We start from the raw sequence: 23,818 nt of genomic DNA, 5'->3' as shown, positions 1-23,818 counted from the left end.
ACCAAATTTGGGTCCATAGGACCAGTGTGAGAATAATGTGTGCAACTTCCAGGTATCTCATTAAAACACTCCACTTCCTAGGGACTGAAGATTAAGATAGCTGCAGCAGCCACTTTAGAACCAGGGATGGAAGTATCACTGTAAGGATGCCAGCGCCATCAGACATGGAATAGAGTTTCCTACTCTAGACCACTTACCTTTAATTCTGGAGTTTCTGTGATAAAATAGTTTAATCTGTATCCCAACACATACTTAGTAAGTAATCAGTCAATTAACTGTAAATCCACTGGAGCTGCAACTTACTACTTGTGTAACCTTTAACAAATTACTCTTCTTTTTGTGACAGTTTCCTCTCCTACAAAATAGGCATGATAATAACTACTTCTTAGAGTTACTGTAAAAATTTAAACAAATTTTTAAGTGCATCAAACAGTAATTTTGGTATGTGTTTAGAGATACAGTGTCAGGTTCTTCCAATCTTCTCCCTGCGTAAGTAACCAACTTATTCTAAGAGCACTTGTTATATAATCCCTATTTTCTCTATTGTGATAGAGCCTTTAAACTCAAGTAAAAGAGAATTCATTTCTGTGCTTTCTGTTCTATCAACAAATTTACAGATGGTTAGATTAGTACTTTAAATTTGGCAGCTGCCAAAATTCATCATCCCCATTATTTTTTCTTCCATATTTTCTTTGTTAATATTCTTCCTGATAAACTTTAAGATCAATTAAACAAGTTCAAGAGAACAATCTCATCAGAATTTTGAATGTAATTGTGTTAGAGTATTAATTTATTTGGAGATAAATGACATCTTTACATAATTCAGCCTTCTTATCCAGAAATATCCTAACTCTTCTCTTAATTTAATTAACTGTTCTCTTCTATCTCTACATAAAGGATTAATAACTTCCTTCATATAGGTCTCATAATACTCTTGTTTAGGTTATTCTTATTTTATGGTGTTGTACTATTTACATGAATAAAATTTTATAGATAGCTATCATTTCTTCTCACTAAACACTTCCAGCTCCTTCCATTTTTCCTTACAGACCAAGGATTCCTCTCCTATCCTGTTATCACCTCTAGATAAACTCTTAGTTGCCTATGTATAGTTTATAAAAGCAAAATACTCTAGACAGAGTCTGATAGTTCCAAAGTAGAATGAAGTCTACTCTACTGTGGCACAATAACCACCTTTATATTATTTAGAATTTTGTTATCATCTTTGACCACACCATCATTCTGATAACTTATTTTGACAATGACTTCCATATTAGGACCATGCTTCCAACCTACAGTGAAGGAAATGAGACAAAGGCTGACACATAAAGAATTTCACAAGCTTATCACCCACAACTATGTTAAACTTAAAAAAAAGAGTGAGTGATTTATAGATTGTTATGGCACAACTGATGGGCATCACTTTCTAAGGCTAGAATGCCACCTTAGAGATTATGGCATATGCTCAGAACCATATACAGGGGTCCCCAACCCCTGGGCCATGAACTGGCGGTACAGGTTCATAGAGTGTTGGGAACCAGGCAGCACAGCAGAGGTGAGCAGTGGGCGAGCAAGCGAGGCTTCATCTGTATTTGTAGCAGCTCCCCAGCACTAGCATCGCTGCCTCAGATCATCAGACATTAGATTCTCATAGCAGCACCAGTTCCTGATGCCAAAGGAGTTGGGAACCACTGAATATGGCACGTGCCTATCCCAGAGAAAGAATGCATACAGTCAGGAACAAAAGTAGAAGCCTTTTTAGAATCTTTTGCTTCCCATCTCTGTTACTCTGAGCTTTGTTAGATGGAAGATCATAGAAATAAGAGAGGGACTTCCACCAGAAGACAGGAGCTATTTAGTCATTTTACAATCTTTATGTCACTGAAACAATACGTGCAACAGGATCCCACAGTGCTGACTGTAACTACAACTGACCTTACCTGTCAGAGAGAAATAAAGTTGCCTTTAAAAAAAGTCAGGAGTACAACTAATACCTAGGGGCAACTCTACCATGCTTGGTGACAGAAATTAACAAAAAATTACCTTAAACCTATATATGAAGGGCTAGTAAAGTCTCAGACTATTTAGAAATATTTGTACCACTCCATTAGGCAAAAACAGCATCCAAAAACAAAACAAAACAAAACAAAACAACACACACACACACACACACACACACACACACACACACACACACACATCCCTTAAAACCTAGCCAATGAAAACCTGGTTAACATCAAGGGGAACAAAAAATATGTACAGGGAAGAATTTAAACAACAGAGGAAAAAAACAGTTGTACCTTCCATTTGTATTTGGTCATTGCTGTAGTCATTATCATAAGAATACTGACTTAATTTCCTTCCTTCACCAATGTATATAAACTTGATAGTAATGTTTAAATTTACCATTTATTTCAAAGGTTGCAGAAAATGAATAACAACAATTGGGAAGAATTACAATTGACCCAGAACGAGAGTGGTTATCACATGGAAATGGAGAATTCTGAGAAAGGTAAGTGGCCTTTGAAATTCTTGTTAACTTCATATTTGGATGCAACAGTTTAATGTCACTTTGGACTGCCTGCCTGTGGGGCAAGAAGTGGCTACACAGCAAATAAGGGTTGTTATTGGGAAAAACAGAAAGGACTGGAGAGGGTTAAAGAAAGTTCAACTATAAATTTCTTTAAAAAATATGAAATATAGAATCAAATATAAATATATAGCATATTATTCTAAATTTTAATTCAGAGTAGTGAGCAGAAAGTCATGTGTTTAATATACTATTCTTTGTACTATAAAATGTTTCCAACCAAAAAAGTCATAAAATTTTACTTTTCAATCCACAGTATTAAAAATATTTTATTAGTAAAGCAAATAATATTAATACTTTTTCCTCAGATACTTGTATGTAAAGGAAAAACTGTAATTTGTGGACTCTATATATACTGATCTATTTGATTTGAGCAGAGGTTTAAAATACACTTTCGCAGTTGGCTTTCCCCTCTTGTGCTTCTGACACCACCAGGAGAACAACATACCCAAGATAGCTATTGTTCCATTAGCCTGAGTTTCAGAACAAGGCAAGTGGAACAGAACCAAAACAATTCTGCTGCTTGGAGCCAATCTCCAACTGACACACAAACCGGTGAGTGAGAAAAGCAAATGTTTGCTGTTACGAACCAGGGACATTTTTGAGACTGTTATATGGTATCACTGTGGTTATAGGTAACTAACACATAAAGGTGTTATTTGTGATATTTCTTAAACTATACATTTTTGGAGTTCACCTTATGTCGTAATAAAAATGTATAAGAAGTATAACCATTTTAATATATAAATGCACTTATTTAAATTAAATTCAATGAAATTTAATGCTGAACCAAGCCATCTTCTTTATACATTTAGGCATATTCCAACTGTATCTAAATTTTTTGCATATGTAGGAAAACTTAAAATATATTTGAATAGATTTGTGCAAACTATTAAATACTTTAAAATTAGTAATCTAAAGTTTCTACCCTCCTTTGAGGGAAGATTGAGAACTTGTTAATTTTCCTATTATTGGTCGGAAAAAGAAAATAATTTGCACTAATTTTGAATATTATACAGTGTAAGCACTATCAAACTATCACTGTCACAACAGCACAGCACCTGAAATGTAAATCTTATGGTAGTGATAGCTAGCTATTCACCAAAATCCATTTCTTCTTCATCCTGGAAAAAACAGCTTAACTATTCCTAGCCAGCAGAAAGTAATTTGGACCATTTTCAGGCCTAGCCCATAAAAACTTCCCACATGCACTCTCCCATGCTTTTTATCTCTTTTAGTTGACTGTGACGGTGGCTCCATGTTTCAAAGATAGCAGGGCCATAGTCAAACTGGGTGCCTGGTCACTGTTTTATGAAAAACAGACTGGTATCGTGTTTGACTATTATATATATTTCAGTCTATTTATTATAGTATGTAACATTTACTGTAAGACAAAATGCCAATAATTCACCTGCCTACCTAAAACCTGACCTCTACAAGTTTTAAGTTTCTATGAAATACCTGCACATTCTTATTACAAGTATCATGAGATAAAAACATGTCAACTACAAGAAGCATGAGTTCCACATGTTGTTAACTACACTAGAAATCAAGGAAAAAATATAATAAATCATATTTTCTTCATAGCTATGTAAGTACAAGACAGCTATCATCATGTGGATCCTAATGCTTACAACTAAAATTAGGTTTTCTGACTAGAAAGACACAATCACAAATTTGACATAATTATACATAAAAATTAATAATATGACCTAAAATGTAATCATTCTCTTACCTCCCTCTGTGCCATGAGGAACAGTAATCTGCTGGACTGAAGATGATGAAGCAAACTTGACAGGAACTTTGCCCAACTTCTGGGTACTGGGCTCTGGAATTACACGTCCACGATCTTCAGCATTAATAAAAATCTCAGATGAAAACATGGTTTTTTCTGGACTTTCTGTTGTTATCTGAGTGACTGCATCAGATGATAATTTTCCAGAGAAGGCAGAAAATGAGGGCTTAATCTCCCCTAGTGACCTAAACAAATGAGAAAGGATACAGCAGGTCATATCCTTGGCTTATAAAACTCCATAACTTCTTTCCAAAAGTGGCTTCAAAGAATATTGAAGTAGCTTCAAGGAATACTTTGTGGACACATATCAACCTTAAATGGTTAAGTTATTCCAAAGAAAAGAATATAAAACGGGAGAAACAGTAACTTTACAGTGGAGACACCTGGCAAACACCATGTTATCCAAGTGATAATGGTTCACATCACCAGTGATGTGTAGACATCACATACTCTCTGCTACGATGTGATGAGACAGGTACTTCGCTTGTGTGGTATTCTTTGCCAAAACCCATAACTCTAATCATGAGAAAAATACCAGCTAAACCCAAATTGAGAGACATTCTACAAAATATCTCCCAAATATTTGCATATGTAGGAAAACTTAAAATATATTTGAATAGATTTGTGCAAACTATTAAATACTTTAAAATTAGTAATCTAAAGTTTCTACCCTCCTTTGAGGGAAGATTGAGAACTTGTTAATTTTCCTATTACTGGTCTGAAAAAGAATTTCCCAAGAGTGTCAAAATCATGGAAAACAAGCAATGAGGCAACTATCAGACCAAAGGAGACTAAGGAGACATGACAACTAACTAAACTGAATGTGATATACTAGATTGGCTCCAAGAACAAAAAAATGTCACTAACGGAAAAGCAAGTGAAATCTAAATAAAGTCTGGAGTCTAGTTAAGATAATGTACAAATGTTGGCTTAATTTTGGCAAATGTACTATAATGTAAGATGTTAACAATAGGAAAAACTTGGAGGAACTCTATTATATTTATATATTTTCTGTAAATCTAAAATTATTCAAAAATAAAATTATTCATTTAAAAATGGAATAATATTATATTGCATTATATTGGAGTAAAATCTATAATGTATCACAAGAAGAGAAGGCAGAGTTCTTTTGGAAAAGACAATGCTGAGAAAAACAAAAGGCAGCAAGAAGAGGAAGACCAAATATAAGATGAAATGACTCCATAAAAGAAGCCATAGGCCTGAGTCTACAGGAGCTGAGCAGGGCTGTTGAGGACAGGATAGGACCTTGTGGACATCACTCACTCGTAAGAGTCACCAGGAGTCGGAAAAGACTCAACAGCACATAACACACACACACACACACACACACACACACACACACAAATATAACATTTCATATGGCAGTTCTAAAAAATTTAAATACAATGAAATCATTGAGAATATAATCTCAGTTTCCATGATGGAATAAACTAGAAATAAACAGTAATCAGAAAGTTCCCATATAATTGGAAATTAAGAAACACCTCTCTACATAGCCCATGGACCAAAGAAGAAATTATAACAGAAATGAGAAAATATTTTGAATGATGATGATGATGATGAAAAACTACATAAAAATCTGTATACATTAGAAAAGGCTGAAAATTAATTAAAATTAATGTTAAAAAATTAAGTATTCTCAAAAAGACAGAAAAAGACCAAGTTAAAACCTCAAACAGAAGGAAAAAAATAAAGATAAAAGCAGAAATTAATGAAACAGAAAACACGCACTAGAGGATCAACAAAACCTCAACTGTTAAACCCCCTAGCAAGAGTGACCAAAAAAAGAGAAAACACAAATTACCAATAGCAGACATAAAAAAGCTTTTAACACTAGATTGAGCAAATATAAGAAGAAGAAGATATTATGAAAATAACTCATGCCAAAATCATTCAGCATTTGAAGAACCAAAAAAATCTCAACTTAGATGGAGAAAGAAAATCAACTGACACCAATGCTGAGATGAAAGAAATGTTAGAACTACCTGACAAAAACTTTAAAGAAGCTACTATAAAATGTTCCAACAAACAAGGGTGCATACCTGTGAAACAAATAGAGAACAAAAAGAGAAAAAAAAGACTGAAAAAAAAAAATCAATAGAGCTTCAGGAACCTGTAAGGTAATACCAAAAGGTCTAGCATTTTTTTCATCAGAGACAAAAGGTCTAGCATTTTTTTCATCAGACGCATATTTGAAGAAATAAGCACTAAAAACTCCCCAAATAAAATGAAAGATAGCTCAAACCCCAAACAGATGCCCCAAAGAAATTCATGCCTGAAAACATAATAATCTACTGAAAACAAAATAAAAATTAAAGCAATCAGAAAAATGACACACTGTTTCTTACTTATAGAGGAATAATGACCCAAAGAACTATAGATTTCTCATCAGAAACAATGGAATTCAGAGGGAAGTAGAATATTTTTACAGTGTGGAAACAAAAGGAAAATGTCAACCTAACTTCATGAGCCATAAAAAAATCAACTGGACTTCATCAAAATTAAAAATCTTAGTTCTATGAGCGACCACATTAAGAGGGTAAAAAGATAAGTCACATACTATGAGAAAATTCTGCAAATAACACATCCAGCAAAGGCCTTGTATCCAAAACATTAAGAATTCAAAACTCAACAGTAAGAAAAAAACAACCCTATTAAAAAGTCACTTCACCGAAGAGGACTGTAAAAAAGCACACGAAAAAAAAAGAAAACCCATTAGGGAAATACAAATGAAAACTATGTTGAAATACCACTACACACCTATAAAAATGGCTAAAATATACCAACAATATCACATGTTGATGAAGATGTAGAGTAACTGCGATGCTTATAGATTCCTAGTGGGAACGCAGATACAGCCATTCTGGAAAAAGTTTAGCATAGTTTAGTTCTAAACAGTTCTTGTAAAGTTAAACATACATATATACGCTATGATTCAGCAATCCCCACTTCTAAGTATTTACCATACAGAAACAAAAACTCATACATATATGTATGTAGCAGCTGTAATTGTAATGGCCATACATTGGAAACAACCCAAATATCCTTCAGAGTGAATGTATGATAAAGTGTGATAATCTGTACAATGAAATTGCAATATAAATAATAAAAGCAATATTAGTGCTTTTAATAAACCAATAAAAAGTAAAATACTGATTCACAAAACAAGATAGATGAATCTTAAATATGTTTTGCAAAGTAAAAGAAGCCAAACCCAAAACGTTGTTACATAGTTTATGATTTCATTTATCACACTCTGGAAAGGCAAAACTAAAGGGCAGAAAATAGACCAGGAATTGTCAGGGGTCATGGGAGAAAATGCCTATAAAAGAATGTCATGTGGGAATTTCTGGAACAGTGGAAATGTTTTATACATAACAGGGATGGTTGGATTTATCGAAACTGATAGAACTGTACAACACAAAAAAAACTTTACAATATGTTAATTTAAAAAAATAACCAAGATGTGGCGGCAAAGGTGGAATGCAGGATGTGACAAAGGAATCTAACTATTATAAATGAATAACATACTCGCAAAGAAGATTATAGGGAATAACAAAGCTGATTTAGAAAATGTCAGCAAAAGGTGTTTTAACTGGACATTGTAATGCTAAATTCTAAAGAAACTATACCTAAACACTGTACTCTAGCTGGAGAATCTGTTTCTCACCTGGGTATGGGTTATGCATTTTGAAACTACTTATATACTAGGGTAAACATATTGCACGTAATGACAGCCAGGTTTGTCACCATTGGAGAAAAAAGTTACAGATAAAAGAGAAAGGCTAGAAATCAATCCTGTAGTTCTGGATTAAAGTTATCCATATTGACTTGTGGTTTAAAACACACATACATACACACATACATGTGCACTCACATTAACCGATGGAAATATAAAAGTAGGTGTATGTGTGAGTTAATATACATACATGAAACTGTTAGCTTTATTCACTGAGAGGGCTAGAAGCAGTGATATCCTAGTATCAATTAGTAAATCCAGTGCTTATATATTGGTTTCTAAATATTATTCTACATTGTTGAAAGTGGGCTATTAAAGTCCACTATTATTGTATTGTTTATTTCTCCCTTCCAATGTTAGTATTTGCTTAATATATTTGGGCGGCCTAATATTGGGTATGCACACATTTACAATTCTTATACAGGTATATCTAGTTTTACTGTGCTTCACTTTATTGTGCTTCAGGTTTTTTTTTTTTGTTTTTTTTTTTTTGGTTTGTTTTTGTTTTAATAAACTGAAGGTAAGACCCTCTCCCAGGAAAAAGGTTATAAGTCACTGAAGGCTCAGATGAGGATTAGTATTTTTAGCAGTAAAGCATTTTTTATTTAAGGTATATACATTGTCTTTTTAGACTTCACAGACTACTATACTGTAAACATGTAACTTTTATATGTACTGGGAAACCAAAAAATTTGCGTAACTCACTTTATTGTGATATTTGCTTTACTGCAGTGGTCTGGAACTGAACTCCCAATGTCTCCAAGGTCTGCCTGAATCTTCTTGATGAACTGACCCCTTTATTTTTATATAATGACCTTCTTTGTCTTGTGTTACTGGATTTGTCTACAAGTCTGTTTTGTCCAATATAAGCAGTGCTAACCTCTGTTCTCTTTTGTTTCCACTTGCATGGCATAACTTTTCCCATTCCTTCACTTTAAGCCTACGTGTCCTTTAAGCCAAGTCAGTCTCTTGTAGGCCGCATATCAATTAAATGCAATCACTATTAAAATTCCAATGATATTTTTTTATAAAGAGAAAAATAACCCTAAAATTTTTACATAGCCACAAAAGACCCCAAATAGTCCAAGCAATTTTGGAGGGTAGTGGGGGACCAAAAAAAAACTGGAAGCATTACATTTCCCAATTTTAAACTACACTACAAAGCTACAGTAATGAAAATAGTAATGTTACTGGCATACAGACCAACAGAACAGAACAGAGAAACCAGAAATTAACATCTGCATATAGAGTCAACTAATATTTGACAATGAAGCCAAGAATATACAACAGGAAACGAACTGTCTTTTCAGTAAATGGTCTGGGAAAACTAGACAACCACAGCAGAAAAATGAAATTGAACTCCTATCTTACACTATTAGCAAAAATTAACTCAAAACGGATTAAAGACCTACACATAAAACCTGAAATTATAATAAAAGGCCTAGAAGAAAACATACAGGGAAAAAAATTCCTTGACATTGGTCTTGGCAACAATTTTTCTGGATGTGACACCAAAAGCACAAGCAACAAAAGCAAATTTGTTAGTTTCAGTAAACGGAACTTTATCGAGTCAAAAATTTTCTGTACAGCAACAACCAATAAAATGAAAGACAACCCACTGAATGGGAGAAAATATCTGCAAATGATATATCTGACAAGGGATTAATATCCCTTATATAGGACTTATATGGCTGAATAACAAAAAAAACTAAATGATCCAACTAAAAATGCACAGAGAAACGGAAGAGACATTTTTTCCAAAGATGATATACAAATGGCCAACAGGTACAGGTAGATGAAAAGGTGGCTTCAACATCATTAATCATCAGGTAAAGGCAAATCAAAACCACAATGACATATTATCTCCCACTGGTTAGAATGACTGTCATCAAAAAGACACAAGATAACAAGTGTTGGTGAGGATGTGGAGAAAAGGGAACCCCTGTACAATGTTAGTGGGAGTGTAAATTGGTACAGCCAATTTACATTCTGTTTATTATGGAAAACAGTATAAAGGTTCTTCGAAAAATTAAAAATAGAATTACCATATGATCCAGCAATCTCACTTCTGGATACACATCCAAAGGAAATGAAAACAGAATATAGAAGAGATAGCTACACTCCCATGTTTACTGCAGCATTATTCACAATAGCCAAGATATAGAAACAACCTAAGTGTCCATCAATGAGTGAATGGATAAATAAGATGTGGCATAGACACAAAGACACAGACACATAGACACACACACACACAGAGGAATATTATTCAGCCATTAGAAAGAAGGAAATCCTGTCATCTGTGACAACACAGATGGACCTTGAGGGCATTATGCTAATTAAAAATAAGTCAGGCAAAAAAAGACAAGAACCGTAGATACCACTTACATGTGAAATCTAAATGAGCCAAACTCCTGGAAACAGAGTAGGATGTTAGTTATCAGGGGGCTGGGCAGTGGGGGTAATGGGGAGATATTGGTCAAAGGGTACAAACTTCCAATTAGAAGAGGAGTAAATATTGGGGCTCTATGCATGGATCTGTGATGATAGTTAACAATAAAGTGCTTGAAAGCTGTCGACAGTGGATCTTACATGTTTTCACCACAAAGAAGTAATGGTAATTACGTGACATAATAGAGGTGTTAGCTAACGCTATGGTGGTATGAGTCCATACTGATGTTCATAAATAACTATAGGAATAAATGAATGGGAGGGATGAAAATCAGCACCAGCTTACAGAATAATTTCAATTAATAAACGTAAAAGGAATGAAATATAAAAACTCTATTAGTATAGCAGAGTAATAACTGTTACAGGTAAGAGCCACTGATGGATGCTAAAATTAGTGATCAAAGTTTAAGCAGAACAGGTTATTTGCATAGTCTATCAATCTCTCCCTCAAATATTTATTATTAACAAAGGGAAAACAGCAACCTTACAGTGGAGAATCTTGATAGATACCACTTTAGTCAAGTGATCAAGGTTAATATCACCAGTAATGCATATCAATATAAAGTCTCCCAAATAGAGACTTTCTCAAAAATAACTAATTCTATTCAATGTGTCAATGTCATGAAGAATAAGGAAAGAATGAGAAACTGCTACAGATTGGAGACTAGGAAGCATAATAACTGAAGTGCAAGGTGGGACCTTGGACTAGATCTGAAACTGAGAAGGTTCATTTGCAGGAAAAACCAGGTGAAATCCAAATTGAGTCTATACTTTAGCTATAATTTTATATGAAGGATAATTTTTTAGTTTGGGTAAATGTTTTATGGTTATGTCAGTGTGAGATGTTAACATAAGGGGAAGTTTTTGTAAAGGGCATGTGGCAACCTATAGGTTATCTCCCAGTGATCTTTGCCTCCTGGTATTCACGCCCTTGTGTAATCCCTAACCGCAACCGCTCCCGCCCCCCAGGGTGGGCCAGAAATAATGATGTGACAGAAGTGGTGAGATTCACTTCCAAGGTCGGGTTACAAAAAGACTGTGGCTTTTGACTCGGCATCCTCTCTTGCATTCTTACTGTGAAGGAAGACTGGCTGTCTTAATGGAGCTGCCTTATAGAAGGAACTGATGTCTCTAGCCAAGAGCCATGGGAGCAAGCTTGGAAGCACAGCTTCTCAGTCAAGCCTTGCGATGATACCACAGCTGTGGCCAATGACTGTGTCTGGAATCTTGTGAGAGACCCTAAGCCAGAAGATTCAGCTAAGCCATGCCTGGATTTCAAGCCTACAGAAACTATGGGATAATATTCATTGTTTTGAGCTGCAATATTTCTGGGTAATATCTTACACATCAATAGATAATACAGGAAGTTTTTCTACTACGTTTTGCAACTCCCCTTTAAGTCAAAAATTATCTCAAAATAAAAGTTTAAAAATATTTAATACATATATACTTGAACATGTTTTATGTATATACAATCACACACTGCTTCACGACTGGGATACATTCTGCAAAATGCATCATTAGGCGATTTCGTCCTTGTGGGGAACATCATCGGGTGCACTTATACACACTTAAATGGTATAGCTTGCTACACACCTAGGCTATACAGTGTAGCCTATTGCTCCTGGGCTATAAACCTGTACAGAATATTATACTGAATACTGAAGGCAACTGTAACACAATGATAAATATGTCTAAACATATCTAAATATAGAAAAGGTACAGTAAAAATACAGTGTAAAAGAAAAGGTATACCTAAAAAGGCGCATTTACTATAAATGGAGTTCGTAGGACTGGAAGTTGCTCTGGGTGAGTGAGTGGTGAGTGAATGTGAAAGCCTAGGGCATTACTGTACACTGCTGTATACTTTATATATACTGTACATTTAAACTACACTAAATTTATTTTTAAAAATTTTTCTTCAATAATAAATTAACCCCAGCTTACTATAACTTTTTGATTTTACAAACTCCTATAAAAAAAGTTAACTTTTGACTCTTGCAACAACACTTAGCTTAAAATACAAATATTGTACAGTTATACAAAAATATTTTTCTTCATATATCCCTTTATTCTATGAGCTTTTTCTACTTAAAAATTCTTTTTTAACTTTTTTTGTTAAAAATTAAGACAAAAACACACACATTAGCCTAGGTCTACACAGGATCATCAATATCACCGTCTTGCACCTCCATATCTGTACCACTGGAAAGTCTTCAAAGGCAGTAACAGGCATGGAGCTATCATCTCCTATCACAATGCCTTCTTCTGGAGTATCTCCTGAAGGACATGTCTGTAACTCTTCTTGAGGGAGTGTCCCTCTTTTTTGGAAATACGTCTATGGTGGCTTGCTTGGTTTCTTTTTTCATCATAGATTTGCTTGTAAGCAGACAATGCACCATGAACGTTCCTCTCTATTAATGAAAACCTTTAAATGTTGAGGTCCATGTTTTCAAAAATTTTTAGGAGCTTGCTGAGATCTGCAAAAGCTTCTACTAAACCCTTCGCTGTGAATTTTCTTGGGAGTTCCTCTTCTTTTTCTTCTCCTAGAGTTTCTTTTTATCTTGCCTCTTCTCCAACTATTCATTCCTGTTCCAGTTCCAACAACTTCTCATTAGTCAATTCCCCAGGAACCACCTCTAGGAGCTCCTCAATGTCATCTTCATTCACACCCAGGTTAAAGTTTGTCATCTCAGCCACGACCTGGTTGATTTTGTAGCCTCCTCATCCTTGGCAAACCCTCTGGAGTCAGAGATGTCACTAGGCAATAGGAATTTTTCAGTTCCATTAAAATCTTATGGGACCACGGCCATATATACAGTCCACCATTAACCAAAACGTCATTATGTGGAGCACGACTGTATATATACTCAGATGAATGTGTATGTGTATATACAGTTTGAATTATCTATAGACTTTGGAGTCAGACAAACCTAGGTTCAAATGCCACCTCCAACACTCAATGCCATATGACCTTAGGCAAACATTTACTTTCTCTAAGTATTGTTTTTTTAAAATCTATAAATTGAGTTAATGCTATCTATCTCTGATTATACTTAGTATAAAAAGACATAAGCAACCACTACAATGCCTGGTATTTAGTACATTATGAACAAATGGCATTATTATTAGTTCATATTTATACTCACCTAAATTTTCTTATCATTTGAGGAACTCGGCTCCAATAACTAGGCATTTTATCACTTTGATGAGTTTAAGTATTGTATACAAACTTGTCGATCTTTAAATTTCTAGATATTTTTCAAAAGAAATTATCAGTAATGATCTCTACAGGACCCTCCTACTTATAATACCGAAACCAAAATTGACCTTGTTTGATTTTTGTTTTGCCCCAATTCAATTCTCAATTACTTTCAGAGCTATAAGGGACCTTTCAGATTTCCAGCCCTTTCCCTTCCACCATCATCCATATATGAGTGCTAAAGATATTAAATGACTTGTCCAAAAGGATAGTTGGTATTAGAGCTGAAAGTAGGGTTTCAAAATTCAGAGAGACAATAATATCATGTGGTGAAAAACTTTTGCTTTAATTAAACAGACTGCATTTGAATGCCCAATCTGCTGCTTACAAACAGCAGTATTTGAGACAATGCTATTTGCTGACAAAGCAGCAATGTCCATGTCTGTTTCCCAGAGAGTAAATACAGATACTACCATTTTACTTCAAAGGGTTTATCATGAGTATTAAATGAGACAATTTATATAAGTCCCTCATTGCAATGACTGCCACATGTGGATACTTAAAGTATATTTTTTCCCTTCCTCCTTTCTAAACCCAGTGCTCTCCATTATGACTTGCTGCCTTCTCAACCAGAAGATGGAAACATTAAACACACAGGGCAGTTCTGTTTAGCCATAATAGAATGTTATGAGTCTCTTATCAGAGACTCATTCATGTAAAATTGAATTAATGACGGCAGTCTTAAAATTAAGATAAATAATACAAATCTAATGCATTTAACCCTGAATTGGGTTTCCTTTCCTACAATACACTGTGAAGTAGGGCATCGCATTAGGTACATTATGTTGATATGTATTACTGGTGGTGTTAACCTTGATCACTTGGCTACTGTAATGTCTGCCGGACTTCTCCACTGGGAAGTTACTTTTTTTTTTTTTTAATTGTAAATACTAAATATTTGAGGAATCAAGAAATGGAAATAAAGAAAGAGGGAGAAAGAGAAAGGGCATGTGCAGCAGAGTGAGCATGTGCATGCATCTTGTCCCAAAGCCTGGCCTTCAGCGTATCTCCAACACAATAAATACGGAATGAGTAAATTTTACCACTGGATGATCAAAGATCCTTCTCAGAGTAACTCAGTTTAAAATACTTGATGCCAAGACTTGTCAAAGGCCCCAGGAAAGTATAAATACATTACTTTCTGATGTTCTCTATTACTTTTATATTTATCCCCTGAAAGACCTCTAACAGATTAGTGAGATACAACTTCCCTTAAGAGAATCATACTGCCTTTCACCCCCAACTACATTTGCTTAAGTATTTAAAACCCTTTATCATAAATTCCATCAGCTTGCTTATCATTACAATGAGACTCACCGATCTGCAGATACCGCAGTCCCTTCTGGACTGGAATATCCTTCCAAATCTGAAAAGTTCACTTGTGTTTGTTTTGAGGTTACTATCTGGCTATTCTGAAAAGGTATTGTTTTCAAGTCCTGAGTATTACTAGCTGGAAGAGGAGACTGTACGACTTGAAAGTCCGGTGAAGATTTAGATCCTAGAAAATCTAAAGATTCTTGACCTATAGGTTTACTGGTCAGTAATTTGGAGGTTGGTTCCAATGATCTTGAAGATTTACTCTGTAGGTCAAAGTCAAACTCACTATTCATCCTTGTTTTAGAAGCAGGATCCAATGTAATCAAGTTTTTATCTAAGGTTCCACTATCCAACTTGGAAGGAGTCTTGGGAGAAAGAGTTATACGGACACAAGAAAGTGCTTTTCTATTTGAAGGTGGAGTAGATGGAGATGTTATTAATGTACTTTGACTTGGGGTTGATTGGGAGACCTCATTATTGAACTTGGCTTCAACATTTATATTAGAAATGTATGATTTAGGCTGATGTTGTTCTTTGTTTTCTACTACGTAATCCTGATCTTGAGGAAGGGGGAAATATTGTTTTCGCATGTGGTGATCTACACCTGGGGCTTTGCTTTGTTCAAAGAGTTGGCGTTGTTCAAGAAAAATGGAAGAAGGAAGGTCTAAAACTAAATGATCCTGACCTGGCGGAAGGGGAGAGTGGCTTTCTCTCATCTGATGATCGACATGTGGGGCTTTGCTTTGTTCATAGAGTTCTCGTTTTTCAAGAAAAATGCGACAAGGAAGGTTCGGAGCTACAAAATCCTGATTTTGAGGAGGGGGAGAATGGTGTTTTCTCACATGGTGATCTGCATATGGGGTTTTGCATTGTTCAAAGAGCTCTCGTTGGTCAAGAAATATATGCGAAGGAAGATCTGGAGTTATAGTTACACTCTTCTCTTTTACTCCTAGTGTAGAACTTGGTCTGCCCATGCTAATGAGAGTATGGTTATCAGAAAAATGAACTTCCTTGAATTTGTTAATATTTGTACTGGGACTAGGCTCAGAATGACTGCCTGGTCTTTCTAAGAGTTGTTCTTCTTGGTGAGACTGTTCAACAGATAATTTTTGGCCTTGCCTACTACTTTCTGCTAAAATTGTCACAGCGTTATCTGGTGAATGACTAATGATTTTAAATGACGAAGGGGAAGAGATTTCCTGTTTTAGATCTCTAGGCAGATTCTGCTCTTCAGTGAAATGAGAATTAAATACCCCTACGGATGCTCCAGTACACTGGCTACCTTCGGTAACACCAACCTTAAGAACAGAGGAATCTGAAAAGCATTTAGAATGTCGGTGAGATGAAAAAGTGATGGAAGTAGTAAACTTTTTCATGGACTCTGGGGGCAGCATTTGTGATGAAGAATGACAATCCATTTCTTCAGGTGGCACACAAGCAGGTTCTAATTCTGACAGCCAAGGGTCCATCTTTTCACGAAATGGCATTTGAAAACCCTTGCTTATTTTGAAGTCATCAGCTGTAAAGTTTTGAAATGGGGAATGACTTTGTAACCTCAAGGAATTCCAAACTTTGAAATGGGGGTTGCTCTGATCTAGTGAGTTGGAAAGGTTGAAGTGCCTGGTTCTCCATGATGATGGACTCCGTCGTCCTCTGATCATTTCTAAGGAGGAATTCCAAACTTTGAAATGGGGGTTGCTCTGATCTAGTGAGTTGGAAAGGTTGAAGTGCCTGGTTCTCCATGATGATGGACTCAGTCGTCCTCTGATCATTTCTAAGGGTGCAGCAGATCTGAAAACACAGGGATGGCTGTCCAATTGTGGTTGTTCAGCAGTTAGAGTCCTGAAACATCCTTTTTCATGGCTCTCGATAATGATGTGACTACAGACAGCTTCTGGCTTGTATCCTATTCCCCGTGGACTCTGTAAACCCTAAAAAATATAAACAAGTTCTTAATTGAAGTAGTACAGAAAGTTATATAAAAATCAGTTTCTTGATCTTTCACAATAAAATAGGTAAGAACACAAGAATAAGACAGTTAACTATAGAACAAAATGGCTCATGATAAATAAGACCACGCAGTTAATTTCTTCTGAAAATTTTTCACTGAAGTAATGAAAGCAAAGATTATTGTTGTCCTCCAGTATTCTCACCTATTTTCTGTTAGTAACAGAGGTCCCTTGCCCCAACTTTGCTGGTCACATAGCCACCAAGCTGCAAACATTTCCAGTTTCTTTTGTAGCTAGGTGTGACCATATGACTAGGTTTAGGCCAATAGGATGTGAGCAAAAGCTTCTGTTTCCTGTCTCCGTACTAACATCATCACTACTATCACTGTTAATGGCCAGCTGAAAATAGTCATGTCTAGAACAACCATGGAAACCATGTAAAAGGATGGTTCAGCTGCCCACCCAGTTTGGGTCCTTGAATGACCTCAAGGAGCTTGTTCCTATTCCTACCCTAGACTATCACATGAAAGAAAAAATTCTACCTTAGTTGAGTCACTGTATTTTGGGGTCTCTTTGTTACAGAAGCTTAGCGTATACCCTAATATTTTACCACTAAGAATAAGAAAAAGAACTAGTACCTCTTCCTGGGGTATAAGATCAGTGCCTAAAGCTACCATAAATACAAAATTCTTTCAGATTTCTGTGTCTGACCTATAAAGTCATAACTTGGCATTCTATATGATGATATAGCCACATTTGATTTCATACACAAATATTTAAAAATATGTTGCCACTTCCCACATAATAGCGTAGAGGTGCTTTTCCCTATTCTACCTGCTAAGTCCAACTAAAAATCCTGGACAATATACATAAAACAAACTTAAGAAGAATCTGAAAGATTTAGAGAAAAAGGCAGACTAGCTAGGGATCTTGGGGCCTGAGGAATGACATGGTAGTGAGATTCTTGGGTTTTCTTCTTACCAGATTTGGATCCAAAGAAGGCAGCAACCCAAGAACAAAGGGTACAGACAAAAGTTCTAACAAAACCCTGCTCTCATTAGCTAAATAGGAAACTTTTAGACAAAAATTACTGTTTCAGCCAAACACCAAAGGGGTGTTTGGCAAAGGCTAAATGAGAAGCATAGAATTCTACCCTTGCAAAACTAAAATGAGGCACCTCAACATCCAGGCCAAAATGACATTAAAGATGACCAAGTAGAAGCCCAGGACTTATTTTCACCCCTATTGGCTGGTAATGAACTACCTCTCCTTGTGGTGTCAGTGGAGACCACACAGGGATACTGAACTTTCATTCCCATTCAGAAGTCATGAGGCGACTCTCTCTACAGACTGAAAGAAAATATTTGCTAATCTCATATCTAAGATTTTTATTTAACATATAAAAAGAACTCTCAAAACTCAACTGTTAAAGACAATCCAATCAGAAAAATGGGCAAAAAGACCCATATACATTTCACTGAATAAAACAGAGATGGAAAATAAGGGCATGGAAAGATGTTCAACACCATTCATCATTAAGGAAATGCAAATTAAAACCCCAATGAAATATCACTACATATCTATCGGAATGGCTAAAATATAGTAACATATCAAATGCTGGTGAAGCTATAATAGTGTGCTGATGTAAATGTTAAATATCCTGACTGTATCAGTGCCAATATCTTGGTTGTGATATATTATTATAGATATGCAAAGATATTACCATTGGTAGAAATTGGGTAAAGGGTAAGTGATCTTTCTATATTATTTCTTAATACTGCACGTGCATCTACAGTTATTTCAAAATAAAATGTTGGATTTTTTTAAAAAACCAACAAATTAATTAAACACCACTGGACAAAACTAACACTTGAAAATTGCCATTTTTATTCTGTGGCTTCTTATTATCCTGACACAGCCTGACACATTACTGGAAAATAAATACTCCAATTTGAGAGAAAATCTGACCACTTCCAACCCAGAGTGGGTACCCTTGGGCCAGAGTCTAAGGAGTTCTTAAAAGGCATTCCCACCAAATTATAAGGCCATGCTGTTAGAATTCATAGAAATGTCAAATACAGTACAACATGCATTAGACCACACCGATGCTGTAGTTACCACATGAAAACAAATTTTCCTGAAGCCCAAGTCTTGTCTGTCAGTAAAGCCATATGGGCCCCCTCAGCCAGGAACCCTAAAGAGAAGCCCTAGGGGATTGTAGAGGATTCCAGGCCCCTTATCAGTCTCTACCAAGGGGTAGAAACTCAACCTAGCTCCCTCCCTTAAGAAAGGACCAACAAGCTTCCCTATTAGCAGCTCTTTAGTTCAGCAGTCCCTAATTTCTTAATCTCAGGTCAGCCTGAACACAAGTTAGAAATCTTTGCTCAGGCACTGTAGGCTCTTCAAAGAGACCATTGACCTTGCTCTGAGAGCAAATGCCATCACCCTCAGCCCTGGCAGCAGGATCTAGGATCTAATACCCTGACTTTTAAGAGTCAGGGACCCATAATTTCCCTGTATCTTGTCCCTCATCCAGGAGAAAATCATCTGTGTGTACTTCTTTAATTATTCACTGGGGAACACGTAACAACCTTTCATGACTCTCATTGACACTGGAGCCCAAATTATACTGCTTCCCAGGAACCCCTCCAAACGTAAGTGAAGAGCACCCTTTAAATTACCAAGGCATAACAGGTAGTATAGTAGAAGTATTCAACTTATATTGGATGTCACTATTGAACAATCTTTGATGTGCCATGCCACTTGGAACAAACTCAAATTCCTGGCCTTCCTGGTGGGAGCTGCACACTGAAAGCTTGTTAAGACTGCTACCCTAAGATGATAAGTACCCCCCAATATTGTCTGCAACAGGGTACTTAGAGACTTGTGCATAATTCAAGATTTATTAAAGGAAGGAGTCATTAAACACACCTTTTCTCCTTTCAATTCTCCCATTTGGCCCATATTACAGCCACTACTACTGAGTGGCACCTTACAGTAGACTACCAAAGTTTAAATGCTCAGATGCCCCCACTTAAGGCTCCCATTCTCAACATTGTCCAGTTACTTGAGGACATTCAAAGGGCTCCAGGGGACTTACTTTGCCATGACTGATCTAACTAATATGTTCTATTCAGTATCAATTGCCAAGGAGTCACAGCTGCAATCTGCTTTCACTTTTGAAGGCCTCTAATACATCTTTACCCAGCTGCCTATAATCTTATTTTAATAGCCTGGCCATTGCCCACAATCTTTACTGGCAAGTCCTGGATGCCCTTCCAGTGCCCCTTTGCCCCATACTGATAACATTCTAATATTGGGGTCCCTCAGAGGATGACTCAATGTTCAAGGCCCTAACACAGCTGGTGACTCACCTACAATCTAGAGGTTGGGCTACTGCCCTACATAAAATTCAAGGGCCTGCCACAACTGTTAGATTTCTGGGCATTAACTGATCCTCTAAAGGCAAGGAAATTCCGCTTGCAGTTACATGTAAATTGTTAACTGTTCAGCCTCCTACCATGCTACAGCAAGGCCAATGCATCTTGAGTCTTCACATTTTGGAGGTAACATACACCACATTTATCCATCATTCTTAGACCCATTTATGCAATCCCATGCAAATCCTCTACATTTTATTGGGGAGTAGCTCCACAACAAGCTCTACAGTTGGCACAAAGGTCAATTCATCAAGCCCTTCCCTTGGTTCCTCCTTCTAGGCTGAGACACTGGCCACCATGGACTATGTATCCTAGACCCTTATAGACTAAACACGGCTCCTCCTGGCTGCCTATGGACTTTCAGACTATGGACTTTCAGACTAGACAGTTGCTCTCCATTGCACCTTACTATACTCTCTGAGAACATCAAATTCTGGGTGCTTATTGGGCTTTTTAGAAATAGAAGCCCTCACAGACAGAGCCCATTTTCCTGTGTACCCACATTCCTATTACGTCATTCCTCCCAATAGCAGCTAGGCATGACCACAAATGTTTCTTTGCTAAAATGAAAATGGTACCTTCAGTAATGGACTAACCTGACAGAGTAGGTCTTTCCAAATTATAGAAGGATGTGGTTTCTCTGATCCTCAGTCCCCTGCCCACGGACCTTGAGGAATTGGTGATGGTGCCCTCACTGCTTAAACCTCTGGAGACCTGGGGTAGCCCCTGGAAAGAGCTGACAGAATAAGAAAGGGAGTCTGTACTTCACAGATGGCAGTGCCACCACTGTACACAGGAGAGCTTTATGAAAAGCAGTGGTGTACCTTCCTGCCAGTAGCACCATACTTGTCAAAGATGGCAAGTCAGGGGAGGCTCAGCTTGCTGAACTTGTGGCAGTACAAAAAGCTGTGCAGCGTGTCACTGCCCTTGACAAGCCTCCTGTCCATATTTTTACTGACTCATGAGAGGTTGCTAACTGGCTAACAGTTTGGTCAGGCCAATAGCAGGACAATTTTCACACTCAAAGCCATCCCATTTGGGGTGCCCCAATTTAGGATGACATTGCCCAGGCACCAACCACAATTAAGGTTACCCACATTTCACTACATACAAAAGTGAGCACACCAGAATCTATCTTTAACTGCAAAGTGGATGACCTTGCCCAAATCCATGTCACCACCATTCATGGCTCTCAACCAACGATTTACCAACAACTCCATCTGCTCCATCCACTACCACAAAACCACAGCTCCCCTTTACCCCCCATCAATCAATCTTTGACTCCACCATTCCAGCCCTTCCTAGTCACCACTTCCATACCCCTTATTTGCTGGCCAAATGATCCCATATCTCTTCAGGTCATGGGGGAACAGCTGTCACACTGGCCTGGGTCACCATAGGAGCACTGCACTCAAGGCAGTCCTTGCAAAATGAATTGTTTTGAATTGTAAATTATACTCCCAAACCAAACACAGGAAACTGCCCTGTCATGCTTCAGTTGCAAAGACCACCCTTTTAGCTACTGGCAGGTTAATTTCATAGGGCATCTTCCTCTCCCTAAATCAGGCACTATCTTCGCCATACCCATCAGAAGAACAGGTAATCTCTTTCTTTTCTAAATATATCCTGCCTCCATTCAGCCCTCCTGATATCACTCACTCAGATGAAAGATCTCATCTTATTGCCCAAATAAGACAGCACTGGGCTCTCCAATAGAGCATCTAATGGAGCTTTCATCTTCCATACTGGCCACATGGCTCTGGCATTACTGAACACAATGGTCTTTTAAAATTCTTGCTCCTTAAGTTACAAGTGGTAAATGGACTTCCTTGCTGCTAGGGGCACTTACTACTTTAAACTTGAGGCTATATGGCCACCACTCTCCTCAAGCCCACCAACTGGGCTTGCCCAGTCATGTTGCCTATGATTGTTACCACAAGGGAATATGATGCCTTCATCTTACAAGACAATATTACTGATATTTTCCCCAACAATATTGAGTCCCCCTAAAGATTTAAATGTTGATCATCTCACCTGCCAGTATTCATTGGCGATGTGATTTGGGACGGGTGGTTAGCTGTGACCTCCTGGTCATAATTAGTCCTCGCCCATTAGAAGAACACATGCTGCTGCTTGACCACACTTACCTACTGAATATGCAAACTCCAGCTGAAATTCCAATGTATAGTGGCTTTAGAAGATGGCTCATTTCTCCTAATCATACCTCCCCACAGGAAGTAGAAATAATTGCACCCGGACCCACCGAAAGAATGGTGTGGAACTCTAAAAGGGGGGGAAGAGGCACTCAGGTTGGTTGACACATCAGAAGATGACATCATGGCAATACAATCACAACACCTGACCCTACTCCACTTTAGAGGCCACTAGTGAGCTGCTGACCCACAGCGGCCCCATGAGAAATCTTCACATAGGCTAGTCATTGAACAGGTGCCAAGAATTTAAAATGCACATGCTTGCTACTGTTGACCTTACTCTGTGCCTTTTGTGCTGCCTGGGTCATGGGGCTTCTCCTCAACCCCAGAGACACCACTAAAAGTAGCTGGAAGTACATAGCTCCTGCCCATAATTGCACCCCACAATTGGCAGATGGTGTGTTTTGGAAGTCTGCCCTAGAAGGGCTATGCCCAAAATGCTACCAGGTGTGAATACTAGCCAGGCAGTTACAGCCCTCTATCTTAAATGGGACCAATGGCACAAATGCTTAAAGGCCACCAGTCATTACATTGCCCTAATTTCAACCCTAATTAGCTGACAGGCTTATGTACTTCACACCTATCTCTGATAATATAGGGCAAACATTAAATTGTTGAGAACAGGTAACTAAATTTTCTTTAAGCCAAAGGTACAATGTGTCTCCAAATTTTACTCTTTATGGATGGAGACCTCTTATAACTCAGAGGAAAGCATGACTCAATCATTAGTGAGGTGCACCCCTGAGGACTTCCAAGACTTGCTGAGAACTTGTGAGACAAATCAGGGCATCCTAAATCTATGCAACCCTGTTAGGCCCCTTGGGCCTTAAGTTCCCCTCCTTGGTAGCTACCTGAGGGAGATAATCTTCTCTGGGATGGCTCCCTTACCGGTGACAACAATGGCAATGATACTGAGGAAAACAACTTCATCCAAAATGCTGCCTCCGTATGTGTCCACTACAGAGGAGACAATGCCCAGGAAGGCACAGTGGCTGATGATGGCAAGGACTCTATAGGGCTTGCTGAACTGAACATTTGTTTATC

General features: G+C 37.3%; 1 protein-coding gene across 7 annotated transcripts in view; it reads right to left on the bottom strand.

Moving 5' to 3' along the window:
- ALMS1 (ALMS1, centrosome and basal body associated protein) overlaps positions 1-23,818 on the bottom strand; it is a 173,964-nt gene that overhangs the window by 59,898 nt on the left and 90,248 nt on the right. For 6 of the 7 annotated variants that reach the window (XM_025049286.1, XM_025049293.1, XM_025049294.1 and 3 more), the window contains 3 exons: positions 16,945-17,103; positions 15,173-16,833; positions 4,326-4,570 (listed from right to left, as the gene is read on the bottom strand). In XM_025049286.1, coding sequence (XP_024905054.1) covers positions 4,326-4,570; positions 15,173-16,833; positions 16,945-17,103 — 2,065 coding nt within the window. Of the gene's footprint in view, positions 1-4,325; positions 4,571-12,013; positions 13,354-15,172; positions 16,834-16,944; positions 17,104-23,818 lie in introns of those variants that run through there. The other variant, XM_025049304.1, reaches the window with a different exon arrangement.

Source organism: Pteropus alecto, unplaced genomic scaffold (assembly GCF_000325575.1).
Source record: "Pteropus alecto unplaced genomic scaffold, ASM32557v1 scaffold100, whole genome shotgun sequence".
NCBI classification, from domain to species: Eukaryota; Metazoa; Chordata; class Mammalia; order Chiroptera; family Pteropodidae; genus Pteropus; species Pteropus alecto.
Note: the sequence above shows the minus strand (reverse complement) of the source record. Positions and strands in the feature narration are given on the sequence as shown.